This window comes from Talpa europaea (genome assembly GCF_964194135.1).
Source record: "Talpa europaea genome assembly, chromosome: 10".
Taxonomy (NCBI): Eukaryota; Metazoa; Chordata; class Mammalia; order Eulipotyphla; family Talpidae; genus Talpa; species Talpa europaea.
Window position 1 is genome coordinate 25,999,743 of NC_140077.1, and position 19,290 is coordinate 26,019,032.

Consider the following 19,290-nt stretch of genomic DNA (forward strand, 5'->3'; position numbering starts at 1 on the left):
AGAGTCCTGCACTTAAAAGCAAGCGTGTCACTCTAAGACAAACAGGTCACTGTTCCTGCCCCCAGATCTGGAGCAGTTTCTTAGAGTATACTCATGAAGCATTATCTTTATATACTGTTGGATATAATATGCTAAAAATTTGTTGTGTTTCATCTGTGTTGATGAATAATATTGACAGTTTCCTTTTCTAGATATGACTTTCAAGGTATCAGGCTGATGTTGACTCCAAAACAAGTTTAGAAATATTCCCTCCTACTTTTTTTTTTTTAAGATTTATTTATTTATACAAGAACTGTGGTACAGGACCTCCCTGGTAGCGCAAGGGGTTAAGCACAGCACTATGAAGCAATCCGCAGCCTCTGCAGCACCAGTTCAATCCCTGGCCGGCCAGGGAGTAACCTACACGGTGCAGCAGACCTCTCCTGTCTCACTCGCTGCTCCCCTCAGTAGTGTATTTCAGTCAGTCTGCCTGTTCTGTTCCCCACTCCATCTCTGGTGAATCCTCTCACCTCCCTCACCTCTGGCCTATACCCCAGCTCTTATATGCATAAATAAATAAATCTTAAAAAAAAAAAAAAAGGACCGAGGTACAGGCCAAATGTACGGGAGAGTGAGAGGATTCACCAGAGACAGAACAGGGAGCAGGACAGGCAGACTGACTGAAATACACTGCTGAGGGGAGCAGCTGGCGAGACAGGAGAGGTCTGCTGCACCATGTGGGTATCTCGCTGGCCAGCCGGGATAGAACCTGCGCTGCAGAGGCTGCAGACAGCTTCACAGCATGGCTCTCAACTGCCTGCACCACCAGAGGAGGTCCTCCCTCCTACTTTTTGGATAAATTTTCATAGAATCACTAGTAATTCTTCCTTTAAACATTTTAAAATTCATCAATAAAGCTATCTGGGCCTAGAATTTCCCTTTAGGGGAAGGTTTTTTAACAGCAAATTGAATATCTTTAATTGATAAAGGACTATCCAGTTAGCTATTTCTTAAGTGAGATTTGATAGTTTATATCTTTCAAGTAATTTGTCCATGTCTTCTAAATTATCAAATGTACTAGCATGAAACTGTTCCTAATATTCTTTTTATTGGCCTTTTTAATTTCTGTAGGATCTATAGTGACCTAACATCTCTTCTACCTGATAGTAGTATCAGGAATTATTAACTCCTGATAATTGGCTTTCCCCCCTACCCCTTTTCCATAGAGGTCTGTTGATTTTACTGATCTCAAAGGAATAGGTTTTGGTTTCACTGATTTGCTCAATTGTTTTTCAACTTTCTATTTTACTGATTTCCACAATGATCTTTATTATCTCCTTTCTTTGGTTCTCTTGGGTTTTATTTGTCCTTCTTTTTCTAATTTCTTAAATTAGAAAATGTGACGATTATTTGAAACCATTCTTTTCCAGGAGAGGTGTTTAGTATTACTTTAGCTAAGTATTACTTTAAGTATTACTTTAGCTGTATCACACAAGTTCTGATACACTGTGTTTTCATTTTATTTTGTTCAAAATACTTTAATTTCTCTTTTGATTTCTTTCTTTTATCCATGAGTTATTTAAATGTGCGCTACTCAATGCCCAAATATTTGGGAATTTTCTATTATTGATTTCTAACTTAATTCCATTGTGGTCAAAGAACCATAGCATAAGTCAGGCATTGTGAAAAGTATATAACATGCTTCTCTTTTAATCATTTGGCTTCTTCTGGGAAGCCAGATCTGATAAAAAGTGAATCAGAAAAAGGTTAGGCTAAAAAAATCTGCCACTGAGAAAAAATAATGAAACAGCAGCAACATAACAAAACTACAGGCCAGCTGAAAGATAATTGCAAAATAATCAAATTTAGTATTAATATGGAAATATTTATGGGTGAACTGACATTGGGAATTTGCTTAAAAATAATCCAAGATGAGGGAGAGTCGACAGAGGAAAAGATCAAACAAGACTGGCCAGAGGTTAAATTGAAGCTTGATGAGAGTTCATGGTGGTTTGATTCATTATTTTACTTTTCAAAAGATTTAAATTTTTTCATAATAAAATGTCCTTTAAAATTTAATATTAGCACTTCACTCAGTGAAACCTTGGGGGAAAAATAGTAGTTTAAACACTGTTAAACAGAAAAGACTACTAGCAGTACCGTGTGTGTGTGTGTGTGTGTGTGTGTGTGTGTGTGTGTGTGTGTGTGTGTGTGTGTAGAGTCTGCTTGTAAATGAGATGACAAGCGTATATATAGGATCAGTATGTGTCACTGAAATCTGCTAATGAAAAAAGCATGGGTTTCAATAGTAAAGTGACACAACTGCCTAGCAAAAAAGAACAAAATAACACTGTGAACACATATATTCTACCTGTATCACAGTATCTCTCAATATATTTCAATTTTTCTTCTAAGTTGATTTCATCTGTTTTCAAGGATACTGTATAGCACATTTTCCCAAGATGAAGCCTCTCCTTCACAACCAATACTGTTTTTCAAAAATAGCCTATTTAGATAACTATAGTGCATACTATATTCTTTCAGTTTCACCATGCAATGAAAAAACAAAGCTTCCTTTTAATCTGTGACTTCTACTTTCATTACCAAGTATACAAGGTTTATGAAAAGAAATAATCATGCTGGAAAATTAAGAAAATGCACTAATAATCTTTACTACATTACAGGAACTTCATGTGACAAGAATTTATCAGGTGCCTACCACAGTCTTGGTGTTAGGGATACAGTGAACAAACAGGTGAAGTCCCTAAAGTCCTGGCTTTTGGGGACATCTAAATGCCCAACCCTCCCCTGTCTACACAAATAAGGAAATCAAGATCCCGAGAGATTAAATGATTTCTGCCCATGACCGCACACTTCATCAAGGGAGGACTATTAGCAATACAAAAACCCAGGTCTCCAGACTCTCACAGCAAAGAGGATTTACATTATAACTTGAACTGTCTTCAATTTATACTGTACTTAAAGGCAAGACATAAGTTACATTTCCAAGAGTGCATCCTGAAGAACATAACGATAAAGCACAATCAGTCCCAATTTCACTAAGTGAATCAAAATTTCATTATCATTATTGCAAAAGATAAAACCTTGTACTTAAAAGGCATTTAGTGAAGAGAGTACTTAATCTAATGGATCGCTACAATGCCCTAATATTGTATTAGGCCGGCAGATATTAAGTCTGGAATTCTGACTTACAATTTTCCAACTTTAGATGGTGCAAAAGTTATATCCATTCAGTAGAACCACAGTACCACACACTCTCCCATGACGCTGGTCATGGTCTCAAGCAGCAGCTCCCACTCATCCAAACTACCAACAGGGTAAACAACTGACACCCTACAATGTAACTGGGGACCTGTCACTGCAGCATCCCCATTATCTAACAATTAATCTTAGTTCAGTGTTTCAAACATTCTTCAGGCCCAAGGCGCTATCGGTTGTACATGTAAATAGTGAGAACCCATACAACCATTCTGTATTTTACTTTTAGTACTGTTCTGAATAAATTGCCTAGGATATTCAACACTTTATTATAAAATGAGCTTTGTGTTAGATGAGTTTGCTCAACTATTGGCTATTATAAGTGTTCTGAGCACTCTTTAGGTAGAGTAGGCTAAATGATGATGTTCCCCAGGTTAGTGCATTTTTCACTTGGGATATTTACAACGGGTTTGTCTGGAGTAGCCCCCACCAAAGTCCAGGAAGAGCTGCGTTATTTTTAAAGGGTGAAGATCCCTTTGAAATAGACGGGGAAATGAATGCAAAATTAATGAAATGTCAAATAAGTAAAAAGCGCCCTCGCCTCCAGCGCGTTCCTGAACATCAGCTCCCCCAATCCAGCCCACGCTGCTCGGCTTCCTTCTCACTCCCTTCTCGCCCACTCCGGCCCCCAGGCGGGCGAATGGGTGGGGACAGAGGTGCCGGCGTCTCCCGCTCAATTTCAATTCTCCCACGCCAGGGGCAGCCCGGGGCGCCAGGCTTCCACAGCCGCGCGCCCGGCCGGTCACGCCAGCCGCCGGCACTTAACCGGCGCCCCCCGCACTCCGGCGCGGCAGCCGCCCGCAGCGGGGAGGCCAGCAGGGCCCCCACAGGCCCGAGACGCATCCAGGGGACCCCAGGCCGGGGCCGGCGGCCAAGGTGAGGCCGCGCCGCGCCGGGGGTCAGAGGCGCGCGGCAGCCACACCCACCGGCCGCGGGTGACAGCCCTCAGCACCGGGGCGGGCCGCGCCGACAAGTGCAGCCTCCCGTTCCGCCCAGGCCCGGCCCCAACCCCAGCCCCGGGCCGGCCCGCCGCCCCCGCGCCCCCGCGCCCCCGCCCGCTCCGCGCGCACCACCTGTCGGGCCGCCCTGCGCGCGGCCGGCGGCGGACGCTCAGCCGGTCTCCCGACCAGCGCCCGGCGGGGGCCTCCCGGGATCCCAGCCCCCGGGCGGGAAGAGAACTCTACCGGAGGGTGGGCCCCACGCAGGCGGTGTCGGTGCTCTCGATCTCCTGCAAGATCCGCTCGTGCTCCGGGACGGTGCCCAGAGCCTCGCCGCTCTCCGCCATCTTGGCTGGAAGCTGAGGCTCCGGCGCGGCGCGGCGCCGAGCGAGCGACGGGGGCGCGCGGCCTGTGGTGCGAGCGCGAGGGAGCGGAAGGGGAGGCGGGGGGCGGGGCGGGGCGGCGCGGCGCGGGGGCGCGCCGAGTGCGGGGGACGCCGGGCGCCCGCGCGCTCCAGGCCCGGGTTGGACACGACACCCGCACCTGCCCTGAGGGGTCAGGGGTGGAGGCGCGACCCGGGTCCCGCCCGCGGCCGCTCGGCCGTCATGGCCCCTGCTGTCTGGAGCGCCTTTACTCTGTAGCCTCGTCTCCTGCGTGGCAGACTCTGCTGCGCGCTGGAGGACACCCTCGTCGTGAGGGAAATCGACCATCAAATAATTATCCTCAATGTGTAATAAAAGGCTACGGAAACATTTATTTTAGCAAGGAGGTCTGGTGCAGTCGGTTGCATAGAGTCACAGAAGAAAAGGTGCCCTGAACAAACGCAAAATCGTGCTTGATAATAAGATTTATTTTAGGAATGAGGCAATTGACGACCCCTCTGGATTCATGGCCCTACCCCCCGCAGGAAGTTCGCAGAGGCTAGTCGATTTGGAAATGAATTATAAATACCAGAAAAATTATATGACGAAAAATTAAGACAGTTCATAGAGAAAATACAAGAGAGGCCTAGGGCAATGATCTCATGCCATCATTGAACCCAAATGCGCCAAGTTGCTGCTGCTGGGTTCTTGAGTGGGCCTCAGTGAGGTGGGAAAGTGAGGCAGGGTGGCTTGGGCAAAATTACTAGTGTAGAAGAATCATGTTTAATAACATGTTTGTGGGACGCTAAGTAAGCAGGTTTGTCCAGATCAAAGCAACCACTGAGTATGATTAATAGGAAAGAGAGCGCAAACAGAGCCCTGAGGGGCGACTATTTTCTTGTCTTCATTAATTCAGGGCTGTGAACTTCCCTTTTTATCAACCCAAGCTTTTAACTATCCAGCTATGTAACTCATCTCCTTCAGTGAACTTTTCCTAGTGCCTGCCCCTATCTTCTCCACACAAAAATCCTGGGAGGGGGGATTGCATAATAGGTAAGAGCATAAAGTTTGAAGAGAAGTGTCTTCAATTTAATTCCTGGCTCCTCCATTTCGCAGCTGGGTGGACATTCAGTTTCCCCATCGATAAATGACCATACTTGTAGTGACTATCTCATATTGCAGTCCTACATTGCGTTAGTTTTCTATTATTGCTGTAACAAATTACCACAAATTTGTAGCCTAAAATAATTCAAACTTACTATTTTACAGTCTGTAGGTTAGAAGTCCAGCAAAGGTCTCACAGGACTAAAATCAAGGCATCAGCACAATTGTGTTCCTTTCCAAAAACTCCAGGAGAAAATTCATCTCTTTATCCAACTGCCAGAGGCAACCCATATACCTTTGCTCACCGCCCTCTTCTTTCATCTATAAATTCAGCAACACTGCATCTTTCTGACCATTTTTGTGTAGTCATACCTCCATCTGATCTGAACATAAGCCAGAAAAGCTTCTCTGTGTTTTAAGAGCTTCTCTGTATTTAGGTTGGACACAACCATGTAATTCTGGATAATCTTCCATCAAGGGCTTACCTTTAATAGTATCTGCAGTATATCTGCTACCATACAAGGTAACATAATCAGAAGTCCAAGGATTACATGGGACATCTTTTTTTCTTTTTTTTGGTGGGAGGGGGAGATTCATTATTCTGCCCACCATGCTTAGGAAGAGTCCAATAAGCATTGCCAATATATATAAATGCCCTCTTTCCTATTAATCTGAAATTTCTATCCTACTTAGAAAAGTCAACTCAAATTTATCTCCACAATGCTTTCCCTAATAACTATCTCTACTGACTGTATATTCAATATAGCACATTTATTCACTCTCCCAACAATTGTTTTAATAGTTTGTACTTGCTTTGCTTAGTTCCTCTTCAGACAATTGTGATGTGTGTGTTTGTGTACATTTGGCACCCAGGAAACCTAAATATGCCTTAGTGTATTCTAAGTAAGATTCCTTGGAAGGCCAGGGAATATATCCTATATCCTGCTGTATCCTAGTGCTCATCCTACCCAGAAAACCCATCACAAGCCTGTTTCCACTGTCTTGATGGTACAGGAGCATCCACATCCCCTGTGGGAAATCCCACTCAACTCATGATTCAGAATACGCAGAAACAAAAAAGTTTCCCATGTCCACCAGCATGGTCACACTGTGTTAAGGGCCCTGAGTTCAGAGATGACTTCTTAAAATTTTATTTTGCAATTTCCTATAGTTCCCCACATAGTTCTGCACATGGCTGAAAGAAAGTTGAAGGGTTTTTTTAAAAAAAAAAAAAGATTTATTTATTTATGCATACAAGAACTGGGGTACAGGCCAGAGGTGTGGAGGGTGAGAGGATTCACCAGAGACAGAGCGGGAAAAAGAACAGGCAGATTGACTGAAATACACTGCTGACAGGAGCAGCAGGCAAGACAGGAGAGGTCTGCTGTGCCATATGTGGGTAGCTCCCTGGCTGGGGATCGAACTCGTGCTGCAGTGGCTGCTGATAGCTTCATAGGTTGTATCTTAACCCCTTGTACCACCAGGGAGGCCCTGAAAGGGTTTTGAAACCAAATTATGTTGAAGTTCTGAAGCTGCTAGAAAGCATTCAGGATGAGTTTGTTTGTTTTTTAAAGATTTATTTATTTATGCGCACCTCTAGGGTACAGACCAGAGGTGCAGGGGGTGAGAGTACTTACCAGAGACAGAGTGGGGAACAGAACAGGCAGACTGACTAAAATACAATGCTGAGGGGAGCAGCAGGTGAGATAGGAGAGGTCTGCTATGCTTTGTGGGTAGCTCCCTGGCTGGCCAGACAGGATCAAATTCATGCTGCAGTGGCTGTGGATAGCTTCACAGTGCTGTGCTTAACCCCTTGTGCCACCAGGGAGGTCCTCAGGATGAGTTTGAAGGTGCATTCCAGACAGGTCTGGGTCCAAGGTAGGTGTCTGATTAATACATGATTGGCAGCAATAAGGAATTAGAACACTATCAAATTGTAAAAAGTTAGTTTCTTCAAACTTTCTCTTTACATTTTGATATTAAATATACGTCTCATAATATGGTTATTTTCATTTGCCTAATAGAAATCTATAGCACTAACAGACATTGTTAGCTCAAATTCCCTGCTGCCTCTGGTTATCTAAATTTTTATGCTTAGATCAAGCCATATCCCGATATTCTAGCCTTTCACGCCATTGCTTTTATTAAGTAGTAAAAAGCTGAATTTTTTTATAGCTGACTGCCTCTCCAGTTACTGGCACACAACTACCTGGTGTTAGCACTTCCCGCTTGCAGGTTCAGCTCTTGAGAGACAAAATTTAACTTTTGAAAATTGATTCTGTAACCAAAATATTAGAAACTAAGATACATGTTAGGCCTTCCTACAAAGAAAATAGAAAGTCAGTTCTCTCTGCAGGAAATGACAGATTCCCTTAGCTCGGTTGCTGTGCATGGTCAGACTTCATTGTCATGAAAGATTAAACAAGGTAGGGAGAGCAGAGCACGTGTCCCAGGCCAGTTACATATTTGGCAACTGTCTCCTGACTGGGCTTTCCTTTCTTAAACATTCATTACTCACTTCTCCCCTTCTCTTCACAGATTCTGATCACATATATCCAAATCAAGCTCCAAATGCCCCTGCCCTGGGAAGCCAGCCTTGCCTATGTACGTACACCTCACTCCAGGCCTGTTTCAATACCTGCCCAAAGAGCTTACCTCAGTGTTAGCAGCAGTGTCATTCATGCAACTCAAGTCAAAAAGGAAGTCCATATACCACTTCTCCTTCTGAAACAGCTCTTGCTGCCTCCTTCTGTGACTTCTGACAATTCCGTTAGTTACTGAAGGTTTTTGCTAAGAATTTAAAGCTAAATGTTCTAAATAACTAAATTTTAATTATGGACATGGGACAGCAAATACCTAAAGGAGTGCGTGTGGGGAGGGGAACATCTTCTAAAGTGATGCATTGCTCAATAACTCCAAAATAAAGATGCAGTAGCCAAAACAAGAACCATAATAGTTATTTACTCAACACCATTTTCTGAAACCTTTATATTATCTAATTTAGTATTTCCTAATTTAACTGATAATTAAATCAACACTGATTTTACTAAAATCTATTTTAATCCTTTGGGAGAGTACTTTCACTATATCCAGTTTAATTTGAAGAAACCGAGACTTATAGAGATTAAGTCACCTATCTAAGACCACATAGCTGGTACGTTAGAGAAGATGAAGCCATTAAGCAGTCCTCTCAAAACCAAAGACAAATAAGAAAAAAAGAAAAAACTACAGACCAATATCCCATCCCTGATGAATATTGATGCGAAAATCCTCAACAAATTACTAGCAAATAGAAACTAGCAAATAGAATTAAGCAATACATTCATTGGATTATATATCACAATAACAGGGAATTTATGGATGTAAGAATGGCTTAATAGATATAAATCAATCAACATATTACATTATATGTAATGTACAAAAGAAAAGATAAAAATCATATGATAGTATCCTATGCAGAGAAATCATTTGACAATATTGATCACCTGTTCATGATAAAAACTTAAACAAGATAGGATAGAAGGAATCTACCACAACATAATAAAGGCTATACATCACAAACCTATGGCCAATTGAATACACAATGGTAAAAAACAGAAAGCTGTTTCTTTAAGATCAGGAAAAAAACAAGGATGCCCACTGTCACCATTCCTATTCAATTTAGTATTAGTATTAGAGGTTTTAGCTAGAGCGATCAAAAAACAACAGGAAATTAAGAGAATCCAAATTGGAGAAATAAAATTATGAGTATTTGCAGGTGATTAAACACTATATACAGAAAACCCTAAAGGTTCCACCCAAAAGCTATTAGAAACAATAAGTGAATACAGCAAAGTGGCAGTTTACAAAATCAACATACAAAATCCAATGCATTTTTATATACAAATAACAAAGAAAAAGAAAAAGAAAATCGTTCAATTTACAATCACATAAAGAAGAGTCAAATATCTCAGACTTAACCTAACAAAGAAGATGGTAGATTTATGCTTGGTGAAACAAACCAGACAGAAAAAGACAAATACTGTATGATTTCACGCATATGTGGTATGGAGAGAAAACAAACAAGCAGATGAACTAAATAAAACAAAAATAAACTTTTGAACTATAAGATCAACTAGTGAGTGGTTACCAAAAGGGAAAGGTAGGAAGGGAAAAGGAAGTGAGTAAATCAGAGAAAAAGAGGACAATGATATTGTGAATTTGGACTTTAATTTGTGAAAAAAAAAGTGTGAACTGGAGATAATAATAGTCCCTGCTTGAACCCAGAGCTCAGTTAACATTAGTACTGGAGAATAGAATTACCAGGCATTTGTTATTAAATCAGAAAGTCCAGAATTTAGACTTCTCTTTGATAAAATAAAAGTACAAGCCAGATACATAAATGTTTATTTTGCTAATCATTAACAAGACATTTTAGTTTTATGAACTAGAATGAACTGAACCTGAACCTTGTTTTTGGATGCCCAGTGGGTGGAAACAGCCTGAAATTTGTTTCCTGCCATTGTAGAGGGGGATATGGGATTGTGTCTTTGGATTAGACTCTTGGCTCTAGATCCACCTTAGTGAGTGAGCCCTCCAGAATTTGCTTCTAAATTCAGCGCCTCTCCATTGTCCTTGGAGGCGGTACTCATTCTCTGAGGCAGATAGCGTGGTAGTAAAAAACCGCTGTCTCCACTTCCAGGCACAAGGAAAATGTCCGTTTTGTTTACTACATACTTACGTTAATATCTGTTAAAAGAATGATTCATATGGAATACTTCTGATGTTAAGCTTAATGTTATAAAAGCATGTTTCAAGAGGTACAGTCCATCTTTATTAAAAGATTCTCCTCCCCAGGCCTCCCTGGTGGCGCAGGGATTAAAGTCTCAGCGCTAACAAGCTGTCACAGCCGCTGCAGCATGAATTCGATCCCTGGCCAGGGAGCTGACCCACATAGCGCAGCAGACCCCTCCTGTCTCGCCTGCTGCTCCCCTCAGCAGTGGATTTCAGTAGATCTGCCTGCTGCTCCCCACTCTGTCTCAGTGAATCCTCTCACCCCCCGCACCTCTAGCCTGTACCCCAGTTCTTGTACGCATAAATAAATTAATAAAATCTTAAAAAAGAAAATGTTTCTCCTCCCCACTACCAGGAATTCCTAGGAATCTGTTGCTGACTATAGATGACTGTAGTCATCTTCTTAAACTTCGCTCATTATCATTCAGATGCTTCATACATAGTTTGAGAGCGCTTGTTATATAGCTGTAGAATTTTATCAAAATATAAAGTACTGGCAGGCTTTATACGTTGACTCTAAACCACCACTTTGGAGGGATGTCACCACAGCTACGTCCCTCCTGCTTCTGCCTTGTTGGTGCAGTGACCCCAAGTGGCCACCCTCGGTAAATGTTGAAAGATGTGAATGATGCGGAGGATTCCTGCTGCAAAGCTGTGTCCAGGAGTCAGTTATTCTGTAAAGATCTAGACTGCACAATGGAGAACAATAGAAGGAAATTTGAAATTGAAGCCAAATAAGATCTTTTTTTCTGAAATGTGGGCCAGTCGTCAGAGGAGTTCAAGAGTAATTAACCTTGGGTTCTGTTCATTCACTGACTGTTTTTATTGAATGCTTGCTGTGTTCCCGTCTCTGTGCTAGGTTCTCAGGAAGGGCTGGCTCAGAGGTCTGTGGTCTCTGCAGCTACACTTGGCTTGATGGTCTGCCATCACCTTGTAGTTCTTCATAATTCTTATAATTCTTCATTATGTTTGAACAAAAGGGTCTGCGTTTTCATTTTGCATTATGTCCAACAAATTAGTAGCTAGTCCTGCCCTCCAAACAATGTCCTGAAGTCATCACCAGCTTGCTCATCCCAAAGCTAAATGTCTTAAAGTATGTTAAGCAATTAAAGGGCAATGTTATTTTCTCTAAGTTCCATTCTCCCTCTTTCCTTCATCTCAACACCCCCCACACACACACACGTGTACAACACTATTTTCTTCTCTCTCTTTCATTCCCTCATTGGTGGTTGTTATTCTTCACCCTTTTTGAGGCCTCCCTCTCCCTCACTCTGTCCCCACTTAACTCTCCTTTATTGCCCTTTGTCCTTCTCCCTCTCCTTTCACTTGTCCTATTTTTCTTCTCTTGGCAAAATGGATTTAGAAATGTAACTAATGTAAATGAAATAATCATAATAATAACAACTGACATTTTCACCCTGCACACTCTCTGCAAAATATCCCTGGTCCTCCCTACCCCTCACTTGCTTTGTTATTCTAAGTAGCACTTATCACTACTTTTTAGTTGTTTATTTCTAGCTCCATTCACTAAAATACAAGCTTCCTATAAGAAGGGTATTTCTTGCTTGATCTTTCTGTATCAAGCAAGACCACTGACCATCTTAGAACACTGCCTACCACACTGTAGATGTTCTATAAATACTTATTTACTGAATGAATGAATGAGTGAATGAGCATTTGCTATTATGAGGTATTATATTAAACACAGCATGCCTCATTCATGTAATCCTTTCAATTGCTCTATTAGTAGTTATAGAGACAACACCCCATGTCCTTCTCACTCTGGGGCCTATTGACTTATACAAAACTGTCTTCCTGGTAGGAATAATTGATTCCCAAACAGACAAATATTTTCTAACTTCTCTCTACTGTTGCACTGAAGATCAAACAGCAAATGGTATCATTTAAATATTCAGCAAAAATCTGGCAACTCCACAGCCCACCTTCATCAGGGAGCCCAAGCTTTATTGAGATGCTGCAGACATGGCAGGTTTCAGTTATGGATAGGCCCACATATATTTATGAGCAATTTCTATGGACACCATCCTATATCCATCACAGGTAGTACTGTATTCCACTCTCATCAGAAATTAAATGAGGTAATGATCTTACAGTAGTATAAGATATAAGCACTGGCAAATATATTGAAAAAGGGATTGCTCTCTCTCCCCTATTATTTAACCAAAATAAAATTAACATTAGTCAATATTTCCCACCTGCTCACAATTCAAGATTTTGCAAATGCTTGTTTCCTTCAACACTCTAAAGTATATATTTAGTAAATTATACTGGAATATATATGCCCAGATGTAAATTAGAAATAATATTAGCTAATATTTATTGAGCATTTTCAATGTGTTTTGCAGGCATTGTGCTAAGTACTTCATGTATGTTAATCATCTGAGATAGGTTTTAGTGTAATCTCCATTTTATAATTTCAGAAACTATGACCAAAATCAGATAGCCAGTAAAACCTACACCTTTGATCTTCATCAATATACTTGATGGAGTAAGATTTAACATAATTTACATTTCTGAATATGTAACAGAAAGAACATTCTAGAATGTCTACAGCTGAATTTAGGTATATTTTTTAGTATATCATCTTGGGATTTTATTGCATATAGAGTTTAGGTTATTAGTTGGCTTTGTTTTTGTTTTTGCTTGAGTTTCTGTCCTTTCTAAAAGCATGTTATCTTCATTCCTAAAAGCACTAAAGTCAAAGAAATAACAATATCCTGTTTGCTCTTAAACTGGTAAAACTTCATGGTCAACTTTTGGAAAAGAGCCGGAGAGAGTCTGTGAATACAAGCGTAAAACAATTATGTTATCATAAAACAATTACAAAAATTTCTTCTGGTACGTCATCTTGTACAATTCCCTTTTCCTCCTATTTTTCCCAGGCCTCTGCAGGGCTTTCTTTGGATATGTCCCCTTTCACTACCTCCCACTAGGCTTGCAGTACCCTTCAATGTGTCCATAATTTTTGTTTTAATCGCAGGCTCAAATATAACAACAATTCACATTGTGACCTTTGAACGCAATCAGTTCAGATAGGCTGTGACTTCAGGCTCTGTTCTTAAGAAGCTTAACAGCATACACCTTTCAGACTCCAAGAGGCATCATTAGCCCAGACTATATTCACTAGTGACGGATGAGGCCTGGCAGCAGGCAGTTCTAATAAGAATATGGTAAATATTATGAACACTGCTACTGTTCTACCTTAAGACCATAACTTCCATCTCTAATTGATCAGAATCACCCTCAACAAAAGGGTTCAGGCAACCAGTACCACTGCATTAGAACTGATATGCTAGTTGCAACCTACTGATCATCCTTACTGGAGGAAGTTGGTAATGTTGAATAAGACTGGTAATATTACTGTGGTTTCCTTCAGCAAGGATACAGCCAGCCATTATACCTATAAGGGACAGTCACACCACTTAAAGGAAAGAGTTGGTAAGGAACAGGGTATACCAAGGCTTAAAGGAGGGGCTGGAGTGAAAATTAGGAAACCTAAAGTGGGGCCTCCCTGGTGGTGCAAGAGGTTAAACACTGTACTATGAAGATAGCTGCAGCCTCTGCAGCACAAATTCGATCCCCGGTGGCCCAGGGAGCAACCCACATGGCGCAGCAGACCTTTCCTGTCTCGCCTGCTGCTCCCCTCAGCAGTGTATTTCAGTCAGTCTGCCTGTTCTCTTCTCCATTCTTTCTCTGGTGAATCCTCTCACCCCCTTGCATCTCTGGACTGCACCCCAGCTCTTGTATGCATAACTAAATAAATCTTAAAAAAAAAAAAAAAGGAAACCTGAAGAGAGTGAGAAAATCCAGTAGAAATTAACATATGGTGGTGACATGATGAAAGCAGGGATGTCCAGGGCAAAAAGATTAAAGCAGCAGGGCCTCCCTGGTGGCGCAGTGGTTGAGCGCTGGGTTGAGAAGCTGCCCGCAGCCTCTGCGGCGCCAGTTCAATCCCTGGCTGCTCCCTGGCCACGGAGGAGGGTCCCGCATGGCGCGCAGACCTCTCCTGCCGCCCGCAGCTCCCCTCAGCAGTGTACTTCGATCCTTCTGCCTGCTCTGCTCCCCGCTCTGGCTCTGGTGAATTCTCTAGCCCTCCCGCGCTTCTGACTGTACCCAGTGGTTGTATAAATAAATAAAATAAATAAATAAAAATAAAGCTTAAAAAAAAAAAGATTAAAGCAGCAAAGCTAACTCCCAACTCCAACTGCTGGTGAGTATCAGCCTACCAACAATTTGCTAGTCAGGAGATTTTGAAGAACCCAAACAGAACTAGCTATGCTAACAAAACATAGGCACTAGCAATAAGCCCTTTAAAATATTTCTTCCTTTTCTCTTGAATTGAATCACCATCTGCATTGCTAGCATCAAATTCGACTTTCTACCCTGGAATTTTATTCCCAATTCAGTTGTCATAGCTGTACAAGATGACTATATCATTGATAACAAACAGACACACACACACACACACACACACAGACCCCACATGGGAAGAGTATAGTCTGCTCTTCCCTGAAATTATCTTAACTGCAACCTTAATACTGTGGGCAATGCTTTCATTTCACGCATCGAATGAAACCTACACAGGACCTCAGAATCAGCTGATTCTTGTCCACTTTTCAACCAAAACACATTGGCCAAAGGAGCTGACCCAAGGGTCCATGGTGGGGAAAAACAGGAGACAGGCTGGCCCCCTGGGAGAAGCTTGCTCTAGGAGCAGCCAAGCAGGCAGCAGGCTGCTTTGGCGGGGTAAAGACACCGCGGGCCATTAACACTCCCTAAGAGTGTGACTTCCAGACTCAGCAACCTCCTGAGGGCTCCTCATGTAAAGGAGACTCATTCTCTCCATGATGCAGGATGGGGGCAAGGGAGTGTGTCAGAAAGGCTTGCACACTGTGAAAGAAAAGCTGCTGAGTCACCCATAAATGACTTCGATAGAAACTTTCTTTGAGTTCTAAGCCACTGAGCTCTCTAAGTTCACTTTGGTCAAGAAGCAAACCCCACTCATTCCAGATGTGGACACCAATTCTGAGCAGGACACCTGAGATCCCTTTCCTAAAAAGCAAGGTGAGCCCAGAATGAAAGCTACCAGAGTTAAAGATTTTACAACAGAAAATGTCCGTTGAAGCAATGGCTTTCTTCTCTGACAAGGGAAAATGAATAGGAGCACTCTGAGATGTTCTCTCTCCTTCAGATCCCAAGCACAGGGATTCCTTGTCAATGTTTCTCTCCTGTATTCCCAGCCCCAAACTCTCGATGCTCTAAACCTTCCCTCACTATCCATTCCCGAGTCTCACAGCAGGACCTTTGCAGCCCTTCTAGTCAACCGCCCCTTTCACCCTTTCTGCCTTTAGAGCTTGTAACTATTAAAATAATTCTGCCTCTTCTCCTTTTTCTGAAATGATGACTTTCTTTCTGGACTGTTTTCTTTCTTTTTGCCTCACAAGGTTGCCGTTAACTCAGAAGCTCATCTATTAATATGAATATTTATCAAGCTACAATGTGCAGAGTATAAGATATCAGAAAGCACAGGTCCTGCCCTTAGGAGCCTTCAGACAGAGAATGGTTATAATGGGGGGGAGGGGCAAATGCATCAGAACAAATTCCCATTCCCATTCTCATTCTTTGGGGCTTTAAAGGGTGGAGCAGTCACATCTGTAGCATGATGAGGAAGGTTTCCTTTATGTGGAGCATCTGAACTCAGCTTTGCAAGGTGGGTTGGATTTTGGTAAGCAAGATAAGAATGAAGAATGATAAAGGAAAGGAACCATGGGGATCAGGAGGAAGAAAATCTCAAAACTTATTGTCAAATAGTGAACTATTGTCAAATAGTTTGGCCAAAATGAAAGTTTTCTATTTTCCAGCTGTCATATTTGGCCACATGAGTCAATGTGTTCTATAAGAGCAGGAGAACAGAATAGTTGACATTGGAATATCGATAACACACATGGGTATGCGGAAAAAGGCATTGAATGCCAGCCAAAGAAATCTCATATAATCAATGATTAATGAGCAACAATTTAGGAATACTAATTTGGGCTACTATTGTCCCAGATAAGGGCTTATTAGGAACTCTGTGTCTGTCCTTCAAAATAACATAAGAGCCCTTTAACAGTAGCCTTTGGAAAGAGTGCTCTCATCCCTGGCCAAAATGAAGCCAACAGTGGGCATTCTAGGTCCTCTGGTGGAGGAGATAGGGCAGCACATGGGGAAGACATATGTGCAGTCTCCACTCTTGAGGGTGGTGCTAAGAGAGTGCTGTGACTACCAGATCTAAACTCACTTTTTTTTTTTTTTTAGGAAAACCAAGTACAGGATTTGTACTGGCAATGCTCACTATAAGGACAGAGCTATCAAAATTCAAAAACCGGGCCTCCCCGGTGGCACAGTGGTTGAGCGCTGGGTTGCGAAGCTGCCTGCAGCCTCTGCAGCGCTGGTTCGATCCCCGGCTGTTCCCCTGCCACCGGAGGAGGGTCCCACATGGTGCACAGACCTCTCCTGCCGCCCGCTGCTCCCCTCAGCAGTGTACTTCGGTCCTTCTGCCTGCTCTGCTTCCAGCTCTGGCTCTGGTGAATTCTCTCACCCTCCCGCACTTCTGACTGTACCCAGTGCTTGTATAAATAAATAAATAAAATTAAAAAATAAATAAATCTTTAAAAAAAAACAAATCCAAAAACCAAAGCAGGGAGTTAGAGCTAATGCCAAGGCAAAACTTTCTAGGAGGGCAGTTCCAAGGACAAATGAAGTCTGCAGATGCTGGCTAGAGTTGTGAGACCAGGGGAAAGAGGAGAGGGTCAGGGATTGAAGGTCAAATGCGCTGAAGCAGTGATGGCTTAAGAAGCCAAGTAACTAAACAAGTCTGGGCTCCCTTCACCCCCTTCATCCCCTTGTCTTGTTTCCCTTTAGACATCTGACCAAGTCACCAGGCAAATGCACATGTTTTAGAAAGTGCTGATACAATATAAAAAGCAAGGTTTATATGAAAAAACTTACTGAATCTCCCATCAGTAAAAAGCTCCTGTTTCTTTTACCTATTGAATTGGTAAGAATTACCTGTATGTGATTGTGAGAAAAAAAATGAAGTTGTAGGCATAAATAGTTGGTAAAGGAGTGGAAACTGCAGGTTGAGGAAAAAACTGTGCCCAGTTGAGTGTGAAAGCTTTACTATTATGGGAAAGCAAAATCTTAATCTTTTTTATTCCAAAGATGCTTTCTATGAAGTAGCAAAAATTTTAAATTTAGATAATATTTTGTCATTCATTGTCATCTAGTATCAATAAACCATTTACTAAGGGTAAAGAAAAATGAAGTATAAGTAACAGTTATAATTGAGTTGTAATTAGTTTGCAACTGTACGTACAAATTGCTAATCCAAGCATCAACTAATAAATATCAATAGTTTACTCTTCCCTTAACACTCTCTTAGACTCTCTGTTTAGGTTCAAAATATATTTGGTGCAAAATCAAATTTAAATGTTTAGGAGGAATTTATTCAGATTTAAACTATAGTGAATTTCAAAGCACTTGGCCCTGGGATCTTTCTGGGGATAAAAAGACAACACCATGAAAAAATCCTTTTCACTTAATCTACAAATATTAGTCAACAAATATTTATTGACTGCCACTATCACATTCCGTGATTGTCAGCTTGTTCCCACACTGATAGGCATCAGATACAGGCAGACAGTTAGAATTAAATTTTGAAAGCTGTTCTTTTTTTTTTTTGAGACCCTTTTAATACAAAGGTACATGGTCTTTCATTTTAATCCTACTCTTGAAGTATGCAAATAAATTCCCATATCACCAAAGGAGCTATTTTTAAATCTTATGTGGAAGTAAAAAAATACATCTCTGAGAAGCTGCCATATGACTGAGAAAGCAGCAACAATACAAATAAACATTTTCCACTTTCTTCTGCAACTCACATCTGCCAAATATAAGTGGGTTTCATTTATATGTCTAATAGTCCTTTGTGTCTTTTACTAAGTGATATTTTTGAGAAAACAATTAAAACCTCATATAAATGGAGATGGAATATCTATTTGAGGATGACATGAGACCCTTCTGGGTCATTTGAAAGTCATTTCTGTTTCTTTTAATGTGACAATGAACCAAGAAACAAATAGAATGCAAAAAAAGGTGGGTTGTTTATTGTAATTACTTTAAGGTTAAAATAAAACTTTAAAACTAGGTGTACACAGAGTTGGACCTATTTTCCAAAAATATTTTTTTACTCTGTTACAGAGAAAAGTATTTTAAAAAGTGAATAAGATGCAGGCAGACAGTTAGAATTAAATTTTAAAGGCTGTTCTTTATTATCTTTAGTGATCTCACAATCACTAAAGAAGAAACAATAAAATAGAAAGGAATCCTACCTTAGAGTAGCTTCAATGGGCAGCTCGAAAGACTGAATCTCAGCCAGAACATTCTCATAGGTTTGGTCTGGGTCTTCTTCCAACATTGCTCCAAATGCCCCTGATTTTCCAGCTGAAGACATCAGATTTTGAGTGCAAAACAATTGTAATTTATAAAAGAAAGATCTTTTCTCTTATAATTATTATAAGAGTTCTCTGTTCACCCAAGGTAGTAACAAAAACTGAGCTCACTGACTTCATGCTCTCAAAATCCTTGCTTCCAAGAATGTTGCACAGCTGTTGCTGTCCTGTCTCCACTTATAACATTTTACTTATTATTAACCTTGACACAGTTCAGAAAGTTCCTGCCTAATGCCAGCTATATTTATTTACTTGCTTATCAAAGACAGTAACTGCAAACTTCAGTAGGAATGAGAACAATTACAAGTATAAAACATTATGAAATGTAATTGGTTTGTTAAG

General features: G+C 41.3%; 1 protein-coding gene across 1 annotated transcript in view; it reads right to left on the minus strand.

The window, feature by feature from the left end:
• The window catches only part of EXOC6 (exocyst complex component 6), a gene marked incomplete at both ends in the record, with an annotated part of 175,824 nt that extends 156,874 nt beyond the window's left edge, over positions 1–18,950 (minus strand). The window contains one exon of the mRNA XM_084245652.1: positions 18,829–18,950. Within this exon, the coding sequence (XP_084101778.1) occupies positions 18,829–18,950 (122 nt within the window). The remainder of the gene's footprint in view (positions 1–18,828) is intronic.
• Between the last annotated feature and the right edge of the window lie 340 nt (positions 18,951–19,290).